The sequence below is a fragment of the Polypterus senegalus genome, chromosome 2, assembly GCF_016835505.1.
Source record: "Polypterus senegalus isolate Bchr_013 chromosome 2, ASM1683550v1, whole genome shotgun sequence".
Lineage (NCBI taxonomy): Eukaryota > Metazoa > Chordata > Cladistia > Polypteriformes > Polypteridae > Polypterus > Polypterus senegalus.
Window position 1 is genome coordinate 237,460,483 of NC_053155.1, and position 18,961 is coordinate 237,479,443.

The 18,961-nt window shown below is 37.9% G+C and overlaps 1 protein-coding gene across 1 annotated transcript in view; it reads right to left on the reverse strand.

Annotated features, from left to right (window-relative positions):
- mycbp2 (MYC binding protein 2) overlaps positions 1-18,961 on the reverse strand; it is a 503,803-nt gene that overhangs the window by 104,417 nt on the left and 380,425 nt on the right. Inside the window, 4 exon segments of the mRNA XM_039745368.1 lie at positions 10,261-10,428; positions 14,035-14,279; positions 14,644-14,813; positions 15,129-16,763. Coding sequence (XP_039601302.1) covers positions 10,261-10,428; positions 14,035-14,279; positions 14,644-14,813; positions 15,129-16,763 — 2,218 coding nt within the window.

Below are 18,961 nucleotides of genomic sequence, written 5' to 3' on the forward strand. Positions count from 1 at the left end.
AAATTTGGCAGACTCATTCCTTACAGCAAGTTGGGCAGGTTTCATTTCGTAATTCTACGCGTAATGGTCATAACTGGAACCTATTTTCGCCTATATATTGTAATAGACTGCAGGTTGATGGCTGTGGGAGGCGGAATTCCGTGTCGCATCATCACGCCTCCTACGTAAGTACATAGAGAACAAGGAAGAGCTCCAAAGAGCACTGAACAAAACACGCATTTCACAATTGAGAAGGCAGCAAAAGATTATGAAGCAAATGACGCATACAAGCATATTCATAAGTGCAGCTACTGTGGAAACAAAGCACGGTGTGAATCGTAAGTTTAAATTAAGTTTATAGACACTCTCCAGCTGCCGTTTGTCATGCCTACGACGAAAACGGTATTTGCAAGATAAAAGTTTAATGAGAAGAATGACAAAAGGTGTTGGCAGCCCAAACCTGATGAAATGACTGGCTTCAGGACCAAAATTAGTAAGTCAACATCGGTCAAACTTACAAATTCTCTTGCAAAATGGACTGCTTTGGACTGTAGACCACTAACAGTGGTGGAGGATAGGTGGTTAGAAAATGTGCTACAGTTAGCATCAGGGGATCCAGCTTTCCAACTGCCGTGCCGAAAGACTATTTCAAGTAAAATTCAACAGCTTTATGACACTGAAAAGCAAGCAAAATTAGATACATTACAGAAAGTGGACTTTGTGGCTCTTATTGGGGATCACTGGACTTCCGTGACCGTTAGTAATTCTAATTACATTTAATTACAAAATGTTTAATGATCACACTGTTTAGGCCTAATGTACAAAATAATTTTCGCTAAGGTTACTCAGAGTTTAAAGATGAAGCTGGTCAGATTACCTTTTATGTTTCTGCCTTATTTTTTTAAGAAGAAAAACTGCACTTCATGTTGAAATTTTTGTTATTATTTTTAAAGACAATACCATTCTGAAAATGTACTTAAAGTACTTAAAATACCACTTTATTTTTAAGTCTGCCCAATTTTAGCCAGGGATATGTTTCTGTTTTGAATTGAAATGCAGTTTAAATGCTTTTTTTTCAGAAATTAAAAGAGCTTGAGTTTACAATATTCTTGTCAATGTCTATTATTTGATTCTGTCACCCACTAAAACCCCTTTAAATTAAAACGAACATTTGCGCTTTGGGGCAAATTTTCTTGTGCGATTACTGTACATACGATTAATCAAGATTAATTAATTACAAAGCCTCTAATAAATTAGATTAATTTTTTTAATTAAGTCCCACCCTTAATATATATATGTAAAACAACTTCCGGCGCCGCATCCGAGTGGCAGCCTTTCCAGCAGGTCCGTATATGACTTTATCTTTTTATCTCTATTTTTCTCTATTTCACTATTTCACTGATCACTTCTACCACTTTCTTTTATGTGGAATTGCTCCATGGACACTTTTTACTATTTGACATGGATTTTTACACTCTGAGAATCGCCTATTCAAGTAGTCAGCTTAAAGCACTGAGAAGAAATGCTTATGCCGGTGTGGTTCCTTATTTACCTGACGAGGTAAGAAGGCGATATCGGGCAGCCGAGCCAGCGCAAAGATAAAAGATAAGATTAAATTGAGACAACTTGAGAGAAAATGGCGTTATAAACCGTCGGTGCCTTCTGTGATCCTGGGAAATGTAAACTCACTACCAAATAAGATCGACGAACTGGCTGTGCTGGTGAAAAATGTCAGAACCTACAGAGAATGCAGCTTGCTGTGTTTTAGTGAAACGTGGCTAATGTCTCCCATCCCAGATGCTAGCGTGGAGCTACCGGGTTTAGCACAGTTAGAGCGGACAGAGACGCAAGTACCTGTGGAAAGAAGAAAGGAGGAGGACTCGCTCTCTATGTCAATACAAAGTGGTGCAACTCAGGACATGTAAACGTTAAAATCTCCCATTGTTGCAGGGACATCGAACTGTTGGCGTAAGTCTGCGCCCTATTACTTGCCCAGAGAGTTTGGACACGTGATTGCTGTTATTGTTTACATCCCCCTCAAGCGACGCGAGATGGCGAGTGACATCATCCATTCCGCAGTTGCTAAGTTACAAGCGCAGCACCCTGAGGCACTTGTGCTAATCGCTGGAGACTTTAACCATGTATCGCTGGACAAAACATTACCTGCCTTCTCCCAGTATGTGGATTGTAACACTCGGGGAAACAGGACTATCGACCTACTGTATGCAAGCGTTAAAGACGCATACAGCACCACCCCGCTGCCTGCGCTTGGGAAAGCAGATCATAACCTGGTTCTGCTTCAGCCTCAATATAAACCAAGAGTGAGGCGCTACCTACAACTACAGCTCATTCAGGAAGTGGTCCCTGAGGCAGAGCAGGCTCTGAGAGACTGCTTTGGAACTACAGACTGGGATATATTGCTGGGTCACATAGTGAGAACATTGAAGAGGCTGTTGAATGCACAACTGATTACATCAACTTCTGTATGGACATTGTAGTTCCAGTAAGAACAGTATGCTGCTATGCTAACAACAAGCCATGGGTTACAAGTGACATCAAGGGCCTTTTGAACCAGAAGAAAAGGGCTTTTAAAGGTGGTGATCAGCATGAGCTCAAGTGCGTGCAGAAGGAACTCGAGTCCAGCTCAGGGCGAAAGAGCAGTACAGGAGAAAGCTGGAGCAGAAGTTGCAGAACAACAGCATGAAGGAAGTGTGGGATGGGATGAAGATTATCACTGGCTGCAGCTCGGCGGGGTGCCGCCATCGAGACAGGCGTGGAGAGAGCAAACCAAATGAACAACTTCTTTAATAGGTTTGATCACAGTAACCCACTCTCACCTCGAGTACTGCATCCTCTAACCATCCTTCTGCTGATACCAGCATAGGTGAGACATCCCCACCCACAATTACAGCAGCCCATGTGAGCAGAGAGCTGAAAAGACTTTGTGCCAGCAAAGCAGCGGGTCCAGATGGTGTATCGCCACGACTGCTGAAGGCATGTGCGTTGGAACTGGGGAGTCCTCTACAGCGCATCTTCAACCTGAGCCTGGAACAGGGGAGAGTCCCAAGGCTTTGGAAAACATCTTGTATCACCCTGTCCCAAAGGTATCACGTCCTAGTGAGCTGAATGACTTCCGGCCTGTTGCTCTGGCGTCACATCTGATGAAGACCATGGAGCGGCTGCTGCTTCACCACCTGAGGCCACAGGTCCGTCACGCCCTCGACCCTCTGCAGTTCGCATACCAGGAGAAGGTGGGAGCGGAGGATGCCATCATCTATATGCTACACGATCCCTCTCCCACCTGGACAGAGGCAGTGGTGCTGTAAGAATTATGTTTTGGACTTCTCTAGGCCTTCAACACCATCCAACCTCTGCTCCTTAGAGACAAGCTGACTGAGATGGGAGTAGACTCACACCTGGTGGCATGGATTGTGGACTATCTTACAGACAGACCTCAATATGTGCGTCTTGGGAACTGCAGGTCTGACATTGTGTTCAGCAATACAGGGGCGCGCAGGGGACTGTACTTTCTCGGTCCTGTTCAATCTATATACATCAGACTTCCAATATGACTCGAGTCCTGCCACGTGCAAAAGTTAAGCTGATGACACTGCTATTGTGGGCTGCATCAGGTGTGGGCAGGAGGAGGAGTACAGAAAGTTAATCAAAGACTTTGTTAAATGGTGCGACTCAAACCACTTACACCTTAACACCAGCAAGACCAAGGAGCTGGTGGTGGATTTTAGGAGGCCTAGGCCCCTCATGGACCCTGTGATCATCAGAGGTGACTGTGTGCAGAGGTGCAGACCTTAAATATCTGGGAGTGCAGCTGGATGACAAATTGGACTGGACTGCCAATACTGATGCTCTATGTAAGAAAGGTCAGAGCAGACTATACTTTCTGAGAAGGTTGGCATCCTTCAACATCTGCAGTAAGATGCTGCAGATGTTCTACCAGACGGTTGTGGCAGTGCCCTCTTCTACGCGGTGGTGTGCTGGGGTGGCAGCATAAAGATGAAAGGCGCCTCACGCCTGGACAAACTTGTTAAGAAGGCAGGCTCTATTGTAGGAGTAAAGTTGGACAGTTTAACATCTGTGGCAGAGCGACGGGCATTAAGCAAACTCCTGTCAATCATGAATAATCCACTGCATCCACTTAACAGTGTCATCTCCAGACAGAGGAGTAGCTTCAGTGACAGACTTTTGTCACTGTCCTTCTCCACTGACAGACTAAAGAGATCATTCCTCCCCCACACTATGCGACTCTTCAATTCCACCCGGGGGAGTAAATGCTAACATTAATTTTATTTGAATTTTTTCATTTTTTCATTTTATTACTATTTCATTTAATATTGTTTCTTTGTATCATTATACTGCTGCTGGATTATGTGAATTTCCCCTTGGGATTAATAAAGTATCTATCTATCTATCTATATATGTATATATATGTATATATACATTTGTGTATGTGTATGTGTGTATATATATATATATATATATATATATATATATATACAGTAATCCTAAGCTATATCGCCGACTTTCGGCTTCACTCTAGCGGATTTTAAATGTAAGCACATCTAAATATATATCACGGATTTTTAAGCTGGTTAGCGCTTTCTGGGACAATGGGTCTTTTAATTTATGGTACATGCTTCCTCAGTTTGTTTGCCCAGTTGATTTCATACAAGGGACGCTATTGGCAGATGGCCTGGAATCTACCCAATCAATGAAAATGATCAACCTACAGAGCCCTGAATTCAAAGACGCCCCAAAAATCAGAGTAAAAAAATTATGTGGCAGGCTAGTCCATTTTGCCAAAATTTAATTGCAGCAACTCAAAATTGTATGGCCCCTGTTATCTTGTATACATGCCTGACAACATCAGTGCATGCTTCTAATGAGATGACAGATGGTGTTGTGGGGGATCTCCTCCCAGATCTGGACCAGGGCATCACTGAGCTCCTGCACAGTCTGAGGTGCAACCTGGTGGCATTGGATGGACCAAAACATAATGTCCCAGAGGTGTTCTATTGGATTTAGGTCAGGAAAGTGTGGTGGCCAGTCAATGGTATCAATTCCTTCATCCTCCAGGAACTGCCTGCATACTCTCACCACATGAGGCCAGGAATTGTCGTGCACCAGGAGCCACTGTACCAGCATAGGGTCTGACAATGGATCCAAGGATTTCATCCTGATACCTAATGGCAGCCAAGGTGCCTTTGTCAAGCCTGTAGCGGTCTGTGTGACCCTCCATGGATATGCCTCCCCAGACAATCATTAACCCACCACCAAAATGCTCATGCTGAATGATGTTACAGGCAGCATAATGTTCTCAATGGCTTCTCCAGACCCTTTCACTTCTGTCACGTGCTCAGGGTGAACCTGCTCTCATCTGTAAAAAGCACAGGGCACCAGTGGTGCATCTGCCAATTCTGGTATGCTATGGCGAATGCCAATCGAGCTGCATGCTGCTGGGCAGTGAGCTCAGGGCCCATTAGGGGACATGGGGCCCTTGGGTCACCCTCATGAAGTCTTTCTGGTTGTTTGGTCAGAGACATTCACACCAGTGGCCTGCTGGAGGTCATTTTTTAGGGCTCTGGCAGTGCTCATCCTGTTCCTTCTTGCCAAAAGGAGCAGATACTGGTCCTGCTGATGGGTTATGGACCTTCTATGGCCCTCTCCAGCTCTCCTAGAGTAACTGCTTGTCTCCTAGAATCTCCTCCATGCCCTTGAGACTGTGCAGGGAGACACAGCAAACCTTCTGGCAATGACACGTATTGATGTGCCATCCTGGAGAAGTTGGACTACCTGTGCAACCTCTGTAGGGTCCAGGTAATGCCTCATGCTACCAGTAGTGACACTGACTGTAGCCAAATGCAAAACTAGTGAAGAAACAGTCAGAAAAGATGCGGAGGGAAAAATGTCAGTGGCCTCCACCTGTTAAACCATTCCTGTTTTGCGGGTCATCTCATTGTTGCCCCTCTAGTGCATCTGTTGTTAATTTCATTGCAGCTGAAACTGATTAACAACCCCCTCTGCTACTTAACTGGCCAGATTAATATCCCATAAATTTCATTGACTTTATGCTATAACAGTGACAAAATAATTACATTGACAATCATGTTACATTATTTTTAAAATGTTTCCTTTTATTTTTCATTACTTCTTTAACACACTACTTCTCCGGTGCGAAGCGCAGGTATTTTGCTAGTATTACATATTTGTGAGTGGCAAAAGTATGTCAACCTCTACAATTACCAGTTAGTTTGAAGGCGAAATTAGAGTCAGGTGTTTTTAATCAATGGGATGATAATTAGGTGTGAGTGGGCACCCTGTATTATTTAAAGAACAGGGACCATATATATATATATATATATATATATACACACACACACACATACACCAGTATATATATATATTTTTTTTCCTCCCATCCATTCAGTGTGCAATATATACCATTTACCAGTGTACATCATGCCAAATCACAATAAACAAAATGAAAATCTTGTAACATTTTGCATAAAAAAAAATATATATATTGGGAGAATTAAAACTATTCATACCCTTTCAAAATATATACCTAATTTTACTCAGGTGCAGTGTATTGTCTTACCAACTCACCCAATTTGTGGATGATATCCATATGTGTAGGAATTGGTTGCTCACCAGTTCGCAATCAATTCAGGAGGATAAATACCCCCTTGTCCTTCTGAGGTCTAACAGTATACTAAAGAATTTGTATAAAGGAAACCAAAATTAAGTAAAAAAAAAAAAAAAATTAATAAAAATGAGGGATAGAACAATATAGAAGGACAAATTTGGTGAAGGGCACAAGAACAACTCAAAGTCACTGAACAAACCTTTGAGCTTAGTGCGGCCCATTATGTGGAAAAAGGCAACATATTAAACTGTAGCCCCATTGCCAAACAAGAATAATACAGGCTGAGTATCCTTATTCCAAAACGACAGACAGAAATATTTCAGATTCAAATATTTTTGGATTTTGGAATACCTGCATATGCAGGATGAGATATCTTAGGAACACCCTTAAACAAGTAGGGAAATGCAGAAACATCCAGCTAAATGATGACTCACGCATATTCATAATCAATTCATATCATCAAGCTTATATCACAATGTATGTTGAGGTGACAAACATATTAAACCTCAAATGTGCTGAATATGATGTATGGCCTGTATTTTAGTTCATCTTTGCCAACATAAAAAGGCCATTTGCAGCAGTGTCCAGTTTTCTTAATTTAATCAGAGCACTTTAAATCATTCATATTGCAATAAGGGCACCTAATGAGAATAAAGCTGCTTTTGTTAACTATAAGCAGTGACATTAACGCACAAGTTATCTGCAATTTTAATGGTGCCATGCAGCACTTTTGAATGTTGGTGTTGCTTCAGTGGGGACAAAATTCACCGACTGTGTTTAGTTGCTCAGCGGTGCTCAGTGCTTTACGGGGTACCCCCCACCCCAATAAACCCTGTATTGTTGATCATGCTTAATTTCCTTGTAGCACTCAATGCCTCAAGGGAGGTCCTCCAGATTTTCAATCACGTGTAGTTTGCTTTGTGTAGCTCTAAACTTCATGGGGGCATATCCTCTCCACCTTCAACTCATTCTGAAAGAATACATTTGTTTTGAATCTGCATCTGCACATACTGTATGTTATTTACATCCACTTTTTGGCATAAATACACACTAGATATTGTAGAAGGAAACATTTTAATATTAGCATAAAATAGCAAAATTAACATAAAGAGTCATAAAAGTAATTAAAAACTTCTAAAACATTAGATTAAGTATAAATTAGAATGTTAAGAAAATAAGACAGGTTAAGGAAATAGTTAACTAAAAAAATCAGTCATATTGCATTATTTTTCAAGCTTGAGGCAGGATTGTTAGTATGGGAAAAGAACGAAAATGACATGTAGAAACCAGCTTAGAATAAGATAAAGAGATTGAGAACACCTGTGTTCAAGGCTGAGAAGCTAAAAGAACAATACCACAGATAGAAGATGGCTCTGGTAGGCATGTAAATAAACCAGCTGGATTGGTGAATCAGCAGAAAGGAAACAAAAGGCTTTTGCTGTAAGAAAGGTCACACTGATGTAATGCATGAAAGAAACACTAGTATATTCAGGCATTTGCAATAAATATAGAAGAATAATTAGAAATTAACTTTAGCATAGAAATTAAGGCAAGTCAAGCATGCCAAGCAAATGATTTAATGAAAGCATATGCCATATTTCTTTTTCATTTAAGCTTAGTTTTAGGGCACCAATATAGAATAGCATGAAAGGCTAGAGAAGGAAGTGATACAATAAATGACCAAATATGGAATAAGGAGCAACTGTCCAGTCGAAGAACCAATCAAGAATAAGCAAAACAGAAACTAGAGTGAACAATAGACAGTATAGACAGGTGCAGAATGAGCTAATTGAACCTCAATATGATAAGAAATTGTTATAAAAACATCGATTGCTGCAATGTTCAGGGGTCAGCTCAATTTGGCCGTATTGGGTTGAGTCCGTGTTGTTTTTTGTATTGTTTTATTGCAATAAAGCCTTAAAACTCTGTCTATCTTGAGTCCTAATAGCCTTCATTTTCAGTTAAAAAGCCTTCTGGTGATGAATTTTTCATCACGACAATATCAAGGGAAGTGTTACAGAAGTGACCCTTGGTGTGGAGTGTTGCAATTGTGGCATCAAGTAGACTCTCAAAAAATGGATTAGGAATACTTCACCTCATACTTCAAATGTTACTCTGACTAAAAAGCAGAAGTCAGTGACTGCAAATGGAAAGATTGTTCATGGCAATCTCCAAGGTACTGCAAAAAACAGCCTTTATGAAAGAGTGGCAAGGAAGAATCCCTGGCAAATGGTAGGAGTGGGGGGTGGATAGTTCTTGTCCACAGAAAGAAATTGTAATATATATATATATATATATATATATATATATATATATATATATATATATATATATATATATATATATATATATATATATATATAAATAAATAAATAAATAAATAAATAAAATACAGCAAAGATTTGGCAAAAATTCTTGTGGTCTGATAAGACTGGAATAGAACATTTTGATTTGCACATCTACCAGGTAACATCATACCAATCACTAAATGTGCTGATGGTATCCTGTTGAGGGGATGCTTTTCATTTACAAGCTCAGGTTGGATGGGAAGATTAATTCTGCACCATAGAGAGTGATCCCTGTAGGAAAACCTGCTCGTCTCTGTCAGAAAGCTTAAACTGGCAAATGAGCGCTCCCATAAATATAACAATGCAAAGCACAGTGCCAGAGCAACAATGAAATTGCTTTAAAATGAAGAAAACTGATGTCATTGAGTAGCCAATTCAAAGTCCCAATCTTAACCTCACTATCATTAATGTAAAGAGTTGTAAATTGTTGCCCATCAACAATAACAAAAGCTTGCTCTACCAAATTGAGAAAAAATAATGATTACTGATTAAAAAAAAGAGTACTTGTACTAATATCTGAAAAAAGTGTTTGAACCAAACACTAAAAGAATGGAACAAACACTAAAAATTGTTGACATTTCATTTTTTAAAATACTTTCCTTTCTTTTTTGAGTAGCACTGAGAAAAGGAGTGCTTGATATATATAAATAAAAATTTCCAGACAAAATGAACAATATCCCAGGTTGTGACAATCATTTGAGTACTCATTCTCTAATGAAAGCAGAAAAGTAACAAAATGATATTCATGTTATTGCTAGCTCTGATTAAGTTTACATACTTGTTCAATCTTAAATAGAATGTGCTATGGAAAAAATGTGTTTATTAACACATTTGAAAATTAAATCTAACAAGACCAAGACATTCTGATTTTAAGGTGCACCAGTTTAAAAGAAGAGACTAAACGGAACGGTCTTTATTAATAGCATATAGTGTACCTGAAGTACATATAAGTTTTATGCAGTTAAGGGAATGCGTACTAAACATCAATAAAAATAAAAGTTATAGCTTTATGGCTGTTTAACTCTTCAAATTCAACATAAAATGCCTGCAATACGTATCAAACAAATTTGTACCATAACAAAAAATAGAAACTGCATTTTTTTTTTTTTATAATTGCCAAAAATTAAAAATTCAAATACTGAGAAAAGACAAAGTGCAATTATTTTTTGTTTAAATTTTCTTCACTTAAGGTAATGACAAATGCACAGGTAAAGATTTTGTTTCAAAATGTTACTGACAAGATATGTGAAAAGCTAATAAAAAATGTACCTCGGAGGCATTGATTTCATGTTACTTTCAGGCTCCTCAAAGACATTAGGACTAGCATCTGGTGTTACTGAAATATATGGTGCAGGAACAGATGTTGATCTTAGATACCTCATCTCATCCTGAAAGAGATTATCATCTTGGTAGCCTCCAAAACTCTCAGAATGGTGTCTATAAAAGATAAAAAGCAACTGAATGGAATATAATGAAATTAATGCATCTTTTATTGTAACACTACTTACTGCATAGAGGATCATTCTTTAAATAGCTATGCATTCCATGACATCACTGTGAACAGGCATTGCTTTTTACTGTATATGTTAATTTGGACTGGAAAGCTGTATCTCTCCTAATCCTTGGCACTGCACTTGACATAAACCACAACAACCCTGATGCTGCATTACCTTTGAAACCTCACATTAACTTCAGTTTTGGAAAATTAACTGCACAGTTTATGACTGAATGATGCAAAAACATAGAGTGATCAGACTGGACCAAGTATGACAGTTTTAGCTTCAATGAAGACTATGCATCTTCCATCTGCTGCTTAATGCAAAATGAAAATACCTAAATATTTGAGTTTGTTTTCTTTATTCCCATTGTTACCTCCTTTATAATAGATGTTATTTTACTATTTAAGTTTTCTATTATAAGTACATTTTATTAATGGATTGTTTGTGTATTCTGAAATTTCACAATCTGTGCTGAACTGTTAACTAGTGCTATATGAAAAATACTGAAGAATATTCAATGTGATTTTCACTGAAAAGTTTTAGGATGCAAGAAGAATAATGTTCACTGCTTTGAGAAAGATGGCACATACTGTGTTTTAGCTTTGTAAGCTTCCTTCACTCAGCTTTTTCTTTGCCACTTGCTGTATTTTCTTGAGAATATATGTGTCACTGGATTTTAATGCTTTTTCTCATTCAGCTCCTTAGTGATCCATCTTTGTTGTTTGGAAAGCAACACACTGTCTTTGAACGTACCACAGTGTCAACACAGAAGTTAATACAGCCTGTGATGCAGCGACTGAGTCCCTCAGTATCATTCTTATGCGACTCACACATCATTTCTCAGTCCGTCATTTTGAAGCAGTCATTATTCTGGTGGTAAGAGGTTGTCATCTAATAACAGGCTTGTAGCTGGGAATAAGATGAGTCAGGTTGTAGTCAGATCCGCCCAAAATGAGTCAGTAGTATATAATTAAAGGTATCTTTGAAAAGAGAAGTTCTAGCTTATTTCCATTAGTAGATTTGTCATCATCCCCACTCCATGATTGCTTCTCTTTAGCTCACTGTAACCTTGTTTTCTTCTGTTTAGGTGTTCTGGGTTTTGTTTGGCTTTTGTAAATGTAAATACATTCAAATTCTCAATACTTTGGGAATGTACTGTTTAAGATAAAAGCCTTTGATGTCACAAGTTAGGCTTTCATCCAAAACATTCTTTGTGAAAAAGGTTTTAACTCTTCAAAATGTTTGTTAATGAAAGCAATGGAAATAGCATCACTGAAATTTTCCCAATATTTCCGTTTTCAAGAAAAACATTAACAGGACAGTAACCCATTTACACGTAAATCTGGTGTCAAGTTCAAAATACAACAACCTGTCAAAAATCACAATACCTGAAGTCTTTCATAAGATGCAATGTCACTTTCAAAAAATGAAAACAACCACATTTCCTCTTGATTATTCAAAAAAAGAGGGTAATATCATCACTTAAAATAGGCTAGTGCAGGGGTGGGCAATGTCAGTCCTAGAGAGCCGGAGTGGCTGCAGGTTTTTCTTCCACCCCAGTTTCTTAATGAGAAAGCAATTATTGCTGATGAAATGCTTGTTGCTTATGTGACATATTGATGCTTCATTTTAGTGGTCTTGCTTGTTAAGGTTCCCCACCCTTGATTGCTTATTTCAATCTTAAACAGCTGCATTCATTGTTTTAATGGCTACTTATCTATACTAATAAAAGGCAAAGCACTCACTCACTCACTCACTCACTCACTCACTCACTCTCTCTCTCTCTCTCTCTCTCTCTCTCTCTCTCTCTCTTATCAGTAATTCTCCAACTTCCCGTGTGGGTGGAAGGCTGAAATTTGGCAGGTTCATTCCTTACAGCTTCCTTACAAAAGTTGGGCAGGTTTTATATCGAAATTCTACGCGTAATGGTCATAACTGGAAGCAGTTTTTCTCCATAGGAAAAAATTGCATGGCTTTCTCTTCTGTACCATGACACATATGAATTTGCATCTACAGCCGTCTCCTCTCTGACACTCAATATCAAAAGTCAGTTTTGTCAAGTTTCACAAATTCCACTCTGGGCCTCTCTTTGAATACACTTTCTAGGTTTACAATCTGATAAGACTATATCGATCTCAATCAAATGACACAGTAACTGGTTTAGAGATATCTCAGTGTTATACAATGCCTAATTTGCAGCCACTGTCAACTATCATGCTTGTTACAAGAGCACCAATTCAGAGGAAAAGCATCCCATTTTCCTGAGTAGGTGTAGTGAAATCACCCAGAACAAACAAATACTTTCTTATAGTTACTGCAGATTAGGTAGCATGGGCACCCTCAGCCCCAAAGAAGACATCAGAAGTCTCATGACAGGCAACTGAATCAAGATTTATTGTGTGATGCACATACAGACTCAATTCAGATGGAATGAGCGAGCAGCCATAGGTATCTCTTACATTTATTATAATTCTTATCATACAAGCCATTATTTATCCTCATCGGACTCCTATCATTTCACTTCTATAATCTTGCCTCTAATTAATTCTACCAATATTTCTTAACTGAGGTGGTATCAAAACCCCACTCTGTTCATCATTTCTGTTTGATGAGGCCTACCCTTACTTCATACTAGCTAAGCGCTTGCTACTATAATTTATAGCCAAAGAGTTCACAATCTCTTTCTAATGCGAGGGGCCCATCCCTTCCAGCTCTCCTGCACGTCTAACCTTTGGCTTAATGAACTATTGATGGATTATAGCTTATACAGAATAATAAAAATATGCAGACATAAGTCTTTTTAATCCTAACTCATACATCTTAATGTAAAATATAGCGTCTACTTTTCTCATGTGCTTATAACACTTTTCTAATACACAGAGATTACCAATTTTAAGAATACATTTTTCTATATTACCAGTGCTTTCAATGGTCACTTACAAGAATGCCACTGTAATAATTTGCACCTGTGTAATTATTACTAATAAATTTCCCAATATAAGATAAAAGCTATGCTATGCGTACAGTATGGGACTGTTGATACTAAAGGCCCTTTTATACTTGATGTGTTCACATTGCTGCAAGAGTACGCTAGGGCGTGTGTGATATGAATTTTGTCATCAATCATGGTGCAAATACCATCACGTTGACAAATGCTTGTCGTTAGAATTTTGTTAACGATATGGTCCTGTGCACATGAACTGCGTGTGCTCTAGACTGGAAAAATGCACTCTTTAAAGGAACAGTTGTGTGAACCATTGCTACCCACACCTGCACAATCCAACATTAAACAGTGATAGCCAAATGTGCATGAATTCATGGAGAAAAATCACCCACAACTTCTGCAAAGATGAAAGTCTGTGCAGGCAGAAATGCAAATATCTGCAAGATTAATATGTAAAGGCAAGGGGGGACACTTTGGGGGAAATCTCTGCGGATTCTGTTACTGAACAATGCCATGCACTGAACGCTTGAACTATAAACAGACGAGGATATGCACCTTCTGTGCACCTTCATACTTTAAAAACAGAAATAGTATACTTACCGAGCAAGAGTCTGTAAGTATAGGCAGCCTATTTTGTTGGGAAGCTCTTCAGAGACACCTTCTTTGACACTTGGAAGCTGACTGTGTGGAGGTTTTGGAGGGTGGTAACAGAGAATGCTTGGTTCTGCTGCACTGCTAAGTGACAGCAAAAATAGGGCATTAGCACGGATAACTTGGTGAGCTTCCATTGTGGGCAGGGCACGAGGCGTTTTTACTTGCATTGGCTTCTTTCTTGATTGCTTCACCTGATTTAAGATAAGATGAATATTTGATTAAATATTTTCTTATTTGTTATTTCAATTTCTGCAACATAGCATTGTGCTATAAATTCATAACATATCTAAATATTAATAGTAAATTTAATTTCTTAAAGCATCTTTAAGTTAATTTCTTTTTCATGGTTCACTTGATCATAGACTACAAACTGCTTTTTGAAAAATGACTGCTGAAATGTAGTACAACTTCCTACAGTTCTGTTGAATCTTTCTTCAGTGTTTCTAATTTGCAGTGAATGACATCAAAGCTATTTTCATTAAATTTGGAATAAACTTATTTTCTATAGAAAGTTACAGTCTTAATTAATCAGAAAACAGGAGTATGAAAACCAACCTTTTCTCTTGTTGCACTTTGCTTTTCTCGAAGATATTTTTCCCTGCAGCGATCACACACCAAATACCATGTGCTACCCCCAATTCCACCATCACCACAGTTACCAGCCCATCCTCCACAAAAGTGTCCAATGCTGTTATATCCTTGTCCTCCAGCATATCTACCACAACCTGTTTCAAATATGCATAACATCAAAAACATTTTTTCTTTTGTATAACTTAAAGAGACAAACACACAAACAATAAAAATCAATTTCCTATATTAACCTCTTTATAAATTAAAAATTGAAGAAAGCAAAAGGTTTTGGCAATAAGATAGCAACTAGACTGTATTAAACTAATTAATTAAATCACATTTTTTTAGATTTGCATTAAACAGCCCAAATTGTTGTGGTGATTTAAAGAAACAGGGAAAAACTATCTAGTTAAATACTTGTATTTTTAAGGAAAGGCACAAAATTTTAATGCTTCTTTCAAAATTTTTACCTGGATGTGCTTGTCTCATATGGTAAGTCACTGGGTATGGATGAGATTCTCCGCATAGTTCACAAATGGTGTCTTTCTCGGGTCCTCCCATAGCAAGTTGAGCCATTTCACCAAACAAATTTCCTCTTGGTCTTATCTCAGTTTTCTCCTTTTTCTTCTTTTCCTTTTTGCCTTTTTTACAATCTTTTTCACTATCTTTTTTCTTAAGTATTGCACTTGATCCTGGACTTGGGAAGATCATGTTCTGTGTGGCAGCTTTAATAGTTGCCAAGGAAATATCTTCCCAAAAAGCCACCAGATGTTGCAGAGTTAGAGGAAGAGGTGACTTGGTTCTCAAACCTGTATGAGTAGATGCATCATAGGATATCACATCAGTTTTTCCATCTTCACATTTTTCATGAAGAGGAGGTTCCTTTAGCATAGAAAGCACCTTATTTTTGTTAATGCTGCCCATTTTCGAAATGTCAGGTCCATGTGGGGCAATATTAAACATATTGAGGGCTGATGAAATTTCGAGAGAATGTCTGTTCTTGAGTTTGCTTTCCTTCTCATCTAAAACCTGCTGACTGCTTAGACTGTTCCTTATTGGCGCATGCTCCTTGCTAAGTTCAGGGTTGAACTTTAAAAAAGAAGAACATGCCATTGCATCATGAACTATACCTTCATGCCAAAGAAAGGCTGCAAATACAGCACGGGCACACTCTGCCACTGAAGGAGACATGGCTTGTTTAGCAGGCTCCATTAAACGAGAGCACTCCCCTTTAAAGAGTGGCCCTGACCTTTCTTTTTTGGTTCTCACCTTTCTGTCTGCTGTTTTACGGCTGACTTTAGGAGAAGATCTTGTTTCTTGGTCATCTTTGATGGGGGCTTTTCCTATACTGAAATGGACTTTAGACATTCCCTCCTCTGTACATTTAGCATCAGAAATGTCTTCATTGTCATCATCGTTAGACAACAACGCACTAGAAGTGCAGATTTCTACTACTTCACTGTGCAAATTTTCTTGTACTACGTGGGGTGATGGAGCACGACCATCAGTGTTGTTGCCGCTTTTAGATGCATTTTTTAGTTTAGGTGAAGTGGATCTTCCCCGTAATGGCTCAGTCAAAGGCACTTTTTTTTTTCTAAGGGTGTCTGGGTCTAGAGTGTAAGAATCAGACTTGGACCTTTCACGAGGTGGATCCAAATGGGATTTTGGAGTCACGTTAACTTTCTGAGATAGATTTTTTTCATAAGGGGAGGAGGATCTTGGAGAACTAGTACTACTTGGGCTTGTTCGCCCTGATGAAAGAGCTTTGGCTTTTGGAGATGATGACCTAGACCCTGGGGTTGGGGATTCAGCCCTTAAACCGCACGTTCGTCCATCAGCTTTCAAAGCCTGTAGGGTATTGTGGTTTGGGGAAAGTGACCTACTATGAGAGTCTGACCTCAGCTTAGCAGTATCAGATTTTAGAATAAGAGATTCACTGGCTGACAGGCATTCATTGTTCTGCATCTTTCCTTGCTCTGTAGAAGCTCGGCTAATTCGTCCATCCAATTTTGGAGATCTGCTCTCAGTGCGATGCTTTCCAAAATTGTCTGATTTTGCAGCTGGTGACAGAGGCCTTGTAACTGTCGATATGTTTCCTCTTTCACCTAAAATCCATAACAGATCAGTGGTTAAATGTTAATTTTGTTAAGTGACAGACACTGATATAAGTAAAAAGTCTTTGGGACATTTTCACAACATGGATTAAACCTGAAGATAAAGGTCAACTGCACTAGTGCAATCTTATTAAACTGGACTGAATGTTGGTGAATGAACAGAAACCAAACACTAGTGAAAACAGATGAATGCTGCACATGGAGTCCTGCAGCGATTTTTGCTAGGGTCAGTACTATTTCCAATTTATATAGTAACACTAATTCATCCACAGCAAGGAAGATTGTACAATCTAAAGATGAACTACAATCGTTGGAATAGGAATTTCTGATATGGTGACAAAAACAATTCAGAAACACCAGAATAAACTTTAAAAATGGCTAAAGTCTTAAAAATGGCCAAAGACTTAAAAATAACAGATAAATGTATCCAAGTCAATACTGATACATATAAACACAAAATTGACTAAAAATAAAGAGATTGCAATGTTGATTTAAAAAGATGCAAACAATGGAAATAGTTTGATGGTTACATTGACAACATATCCTGATCCTCTATTAGGTTATTAAAACAAAAAATTAATTAAAACTGTTATACTCAAATTATATAAGGATCTAAATAAACCGTACTGAAGAACCATTTGCAGTTCTGGTTAAATGTTACTACTAGCAGACTTACTCAAATCAACTGAACTTAAATGCTTTAATAAATAAAAAAAAAACAAACAGAGAACATATAATTTGCAAATGAATAACTGTAAACTTAATGAAACTACACATTATGAGCCAGCTTGAGTCCTTTATTTACCTATGTGTCTTTAATAGGCAATTTCACATAAAAATCAAAAAACAATTGCACTACAAATATCTGAACAATATTCTTACTGGTAACAAAACATCAAATGTAACATTTAAATGCAGCTAAATTTGGCATTTTTGCTTGATAAAATATACACTGGTGGCAAGTGTATGCACTTTGTTTATCAGTACTAGTTGGTAGACAAATAAGAATTTGTCCTATTGCCAAAATAAACAAATGAAAAACTAATCGCTAGACAGCATTAAGGGTTATTTTCATTTAATTGTAATTGTGTCACAATTGCGTTATGGTTAAACAAGCAGCTTTTGATGTTTAGACAGCAGTGTACACATTTTAAAACACATAAATTGAGACTTCAGATTAGATTCAAATATTTATAACACAATCATTTTAGCTTCATTTTTCATTAATGGAAGGATACCATCAGGAAAGTACAGATTTAAAGTTTACTTGTGATAAAAAAGGATTTTCATTTACCTAATATAGCAAAAAATGAAAACAGTGTTAAAAATGAGCAGAGTATGAGATATGTATTTCTACTGTAGGCAGAAGATGGAACACTAACATCTTGACATTTGTAAGCATTTCTAAAAAAAAATGCTATTTAATTAGGCAGAACGATTTTTCCCTTTATGGTTTGGACTAAAACATTTCAACAGTGTCATAAAGTTCAATAATAAGAACATAAGTATCAGAAATAACCAAGTAAAGTAATAGTCATATCAGAGAATATATCTTTGTGAATCTGTAAACAAAGCAAAAAAACTGTAAACAAAGAAAAAAACAGTATAGTATAAGTATAATAAAATCTGATACTTATTTTGTCAGAAGCATTCAACCTTAATGCAAGAAAGCAAATGAAAAAGCAAACAATTTGCAGCAACTATGAATAAACCCAGCTTTGTGTGCATTTTGCTTGCCAAGCAATGGCATGCATACCCACCCTTTTGTTTCTGAGCTAGAGATGAGAGAGCAGAGCCTGGCCCAGCTACCTTGCTACTTTTGTGCACACGCTCACGTGAAGCAAGGCTGCGAGATGAAGCGTCTACAGCGGAAGACAGTGGCAGATAAGCGATGAAAGAAAACCATTAGAAAAAGACACACAACAAACACAGAAAGCAGTTTTTTTAAATTCATGGATTTAAAGTGATTTCATAATCACTATGCTTTGAAACATTAAAATGTGATGCATGTTTTTTTAGCGCAATAATTCTTTATTTGGAATTAGGCAAAGCAAAGCTAACTAAAATATTATTAAATGAAAAATGCAAAATATTATTGTCAGGGGATGCAAATTATCGGGGAGCAAATTAAACAAAACAAGGCAGAGGCAGATTAAAATTCAGTCAAATTAAAATATTCATGAAGTGAC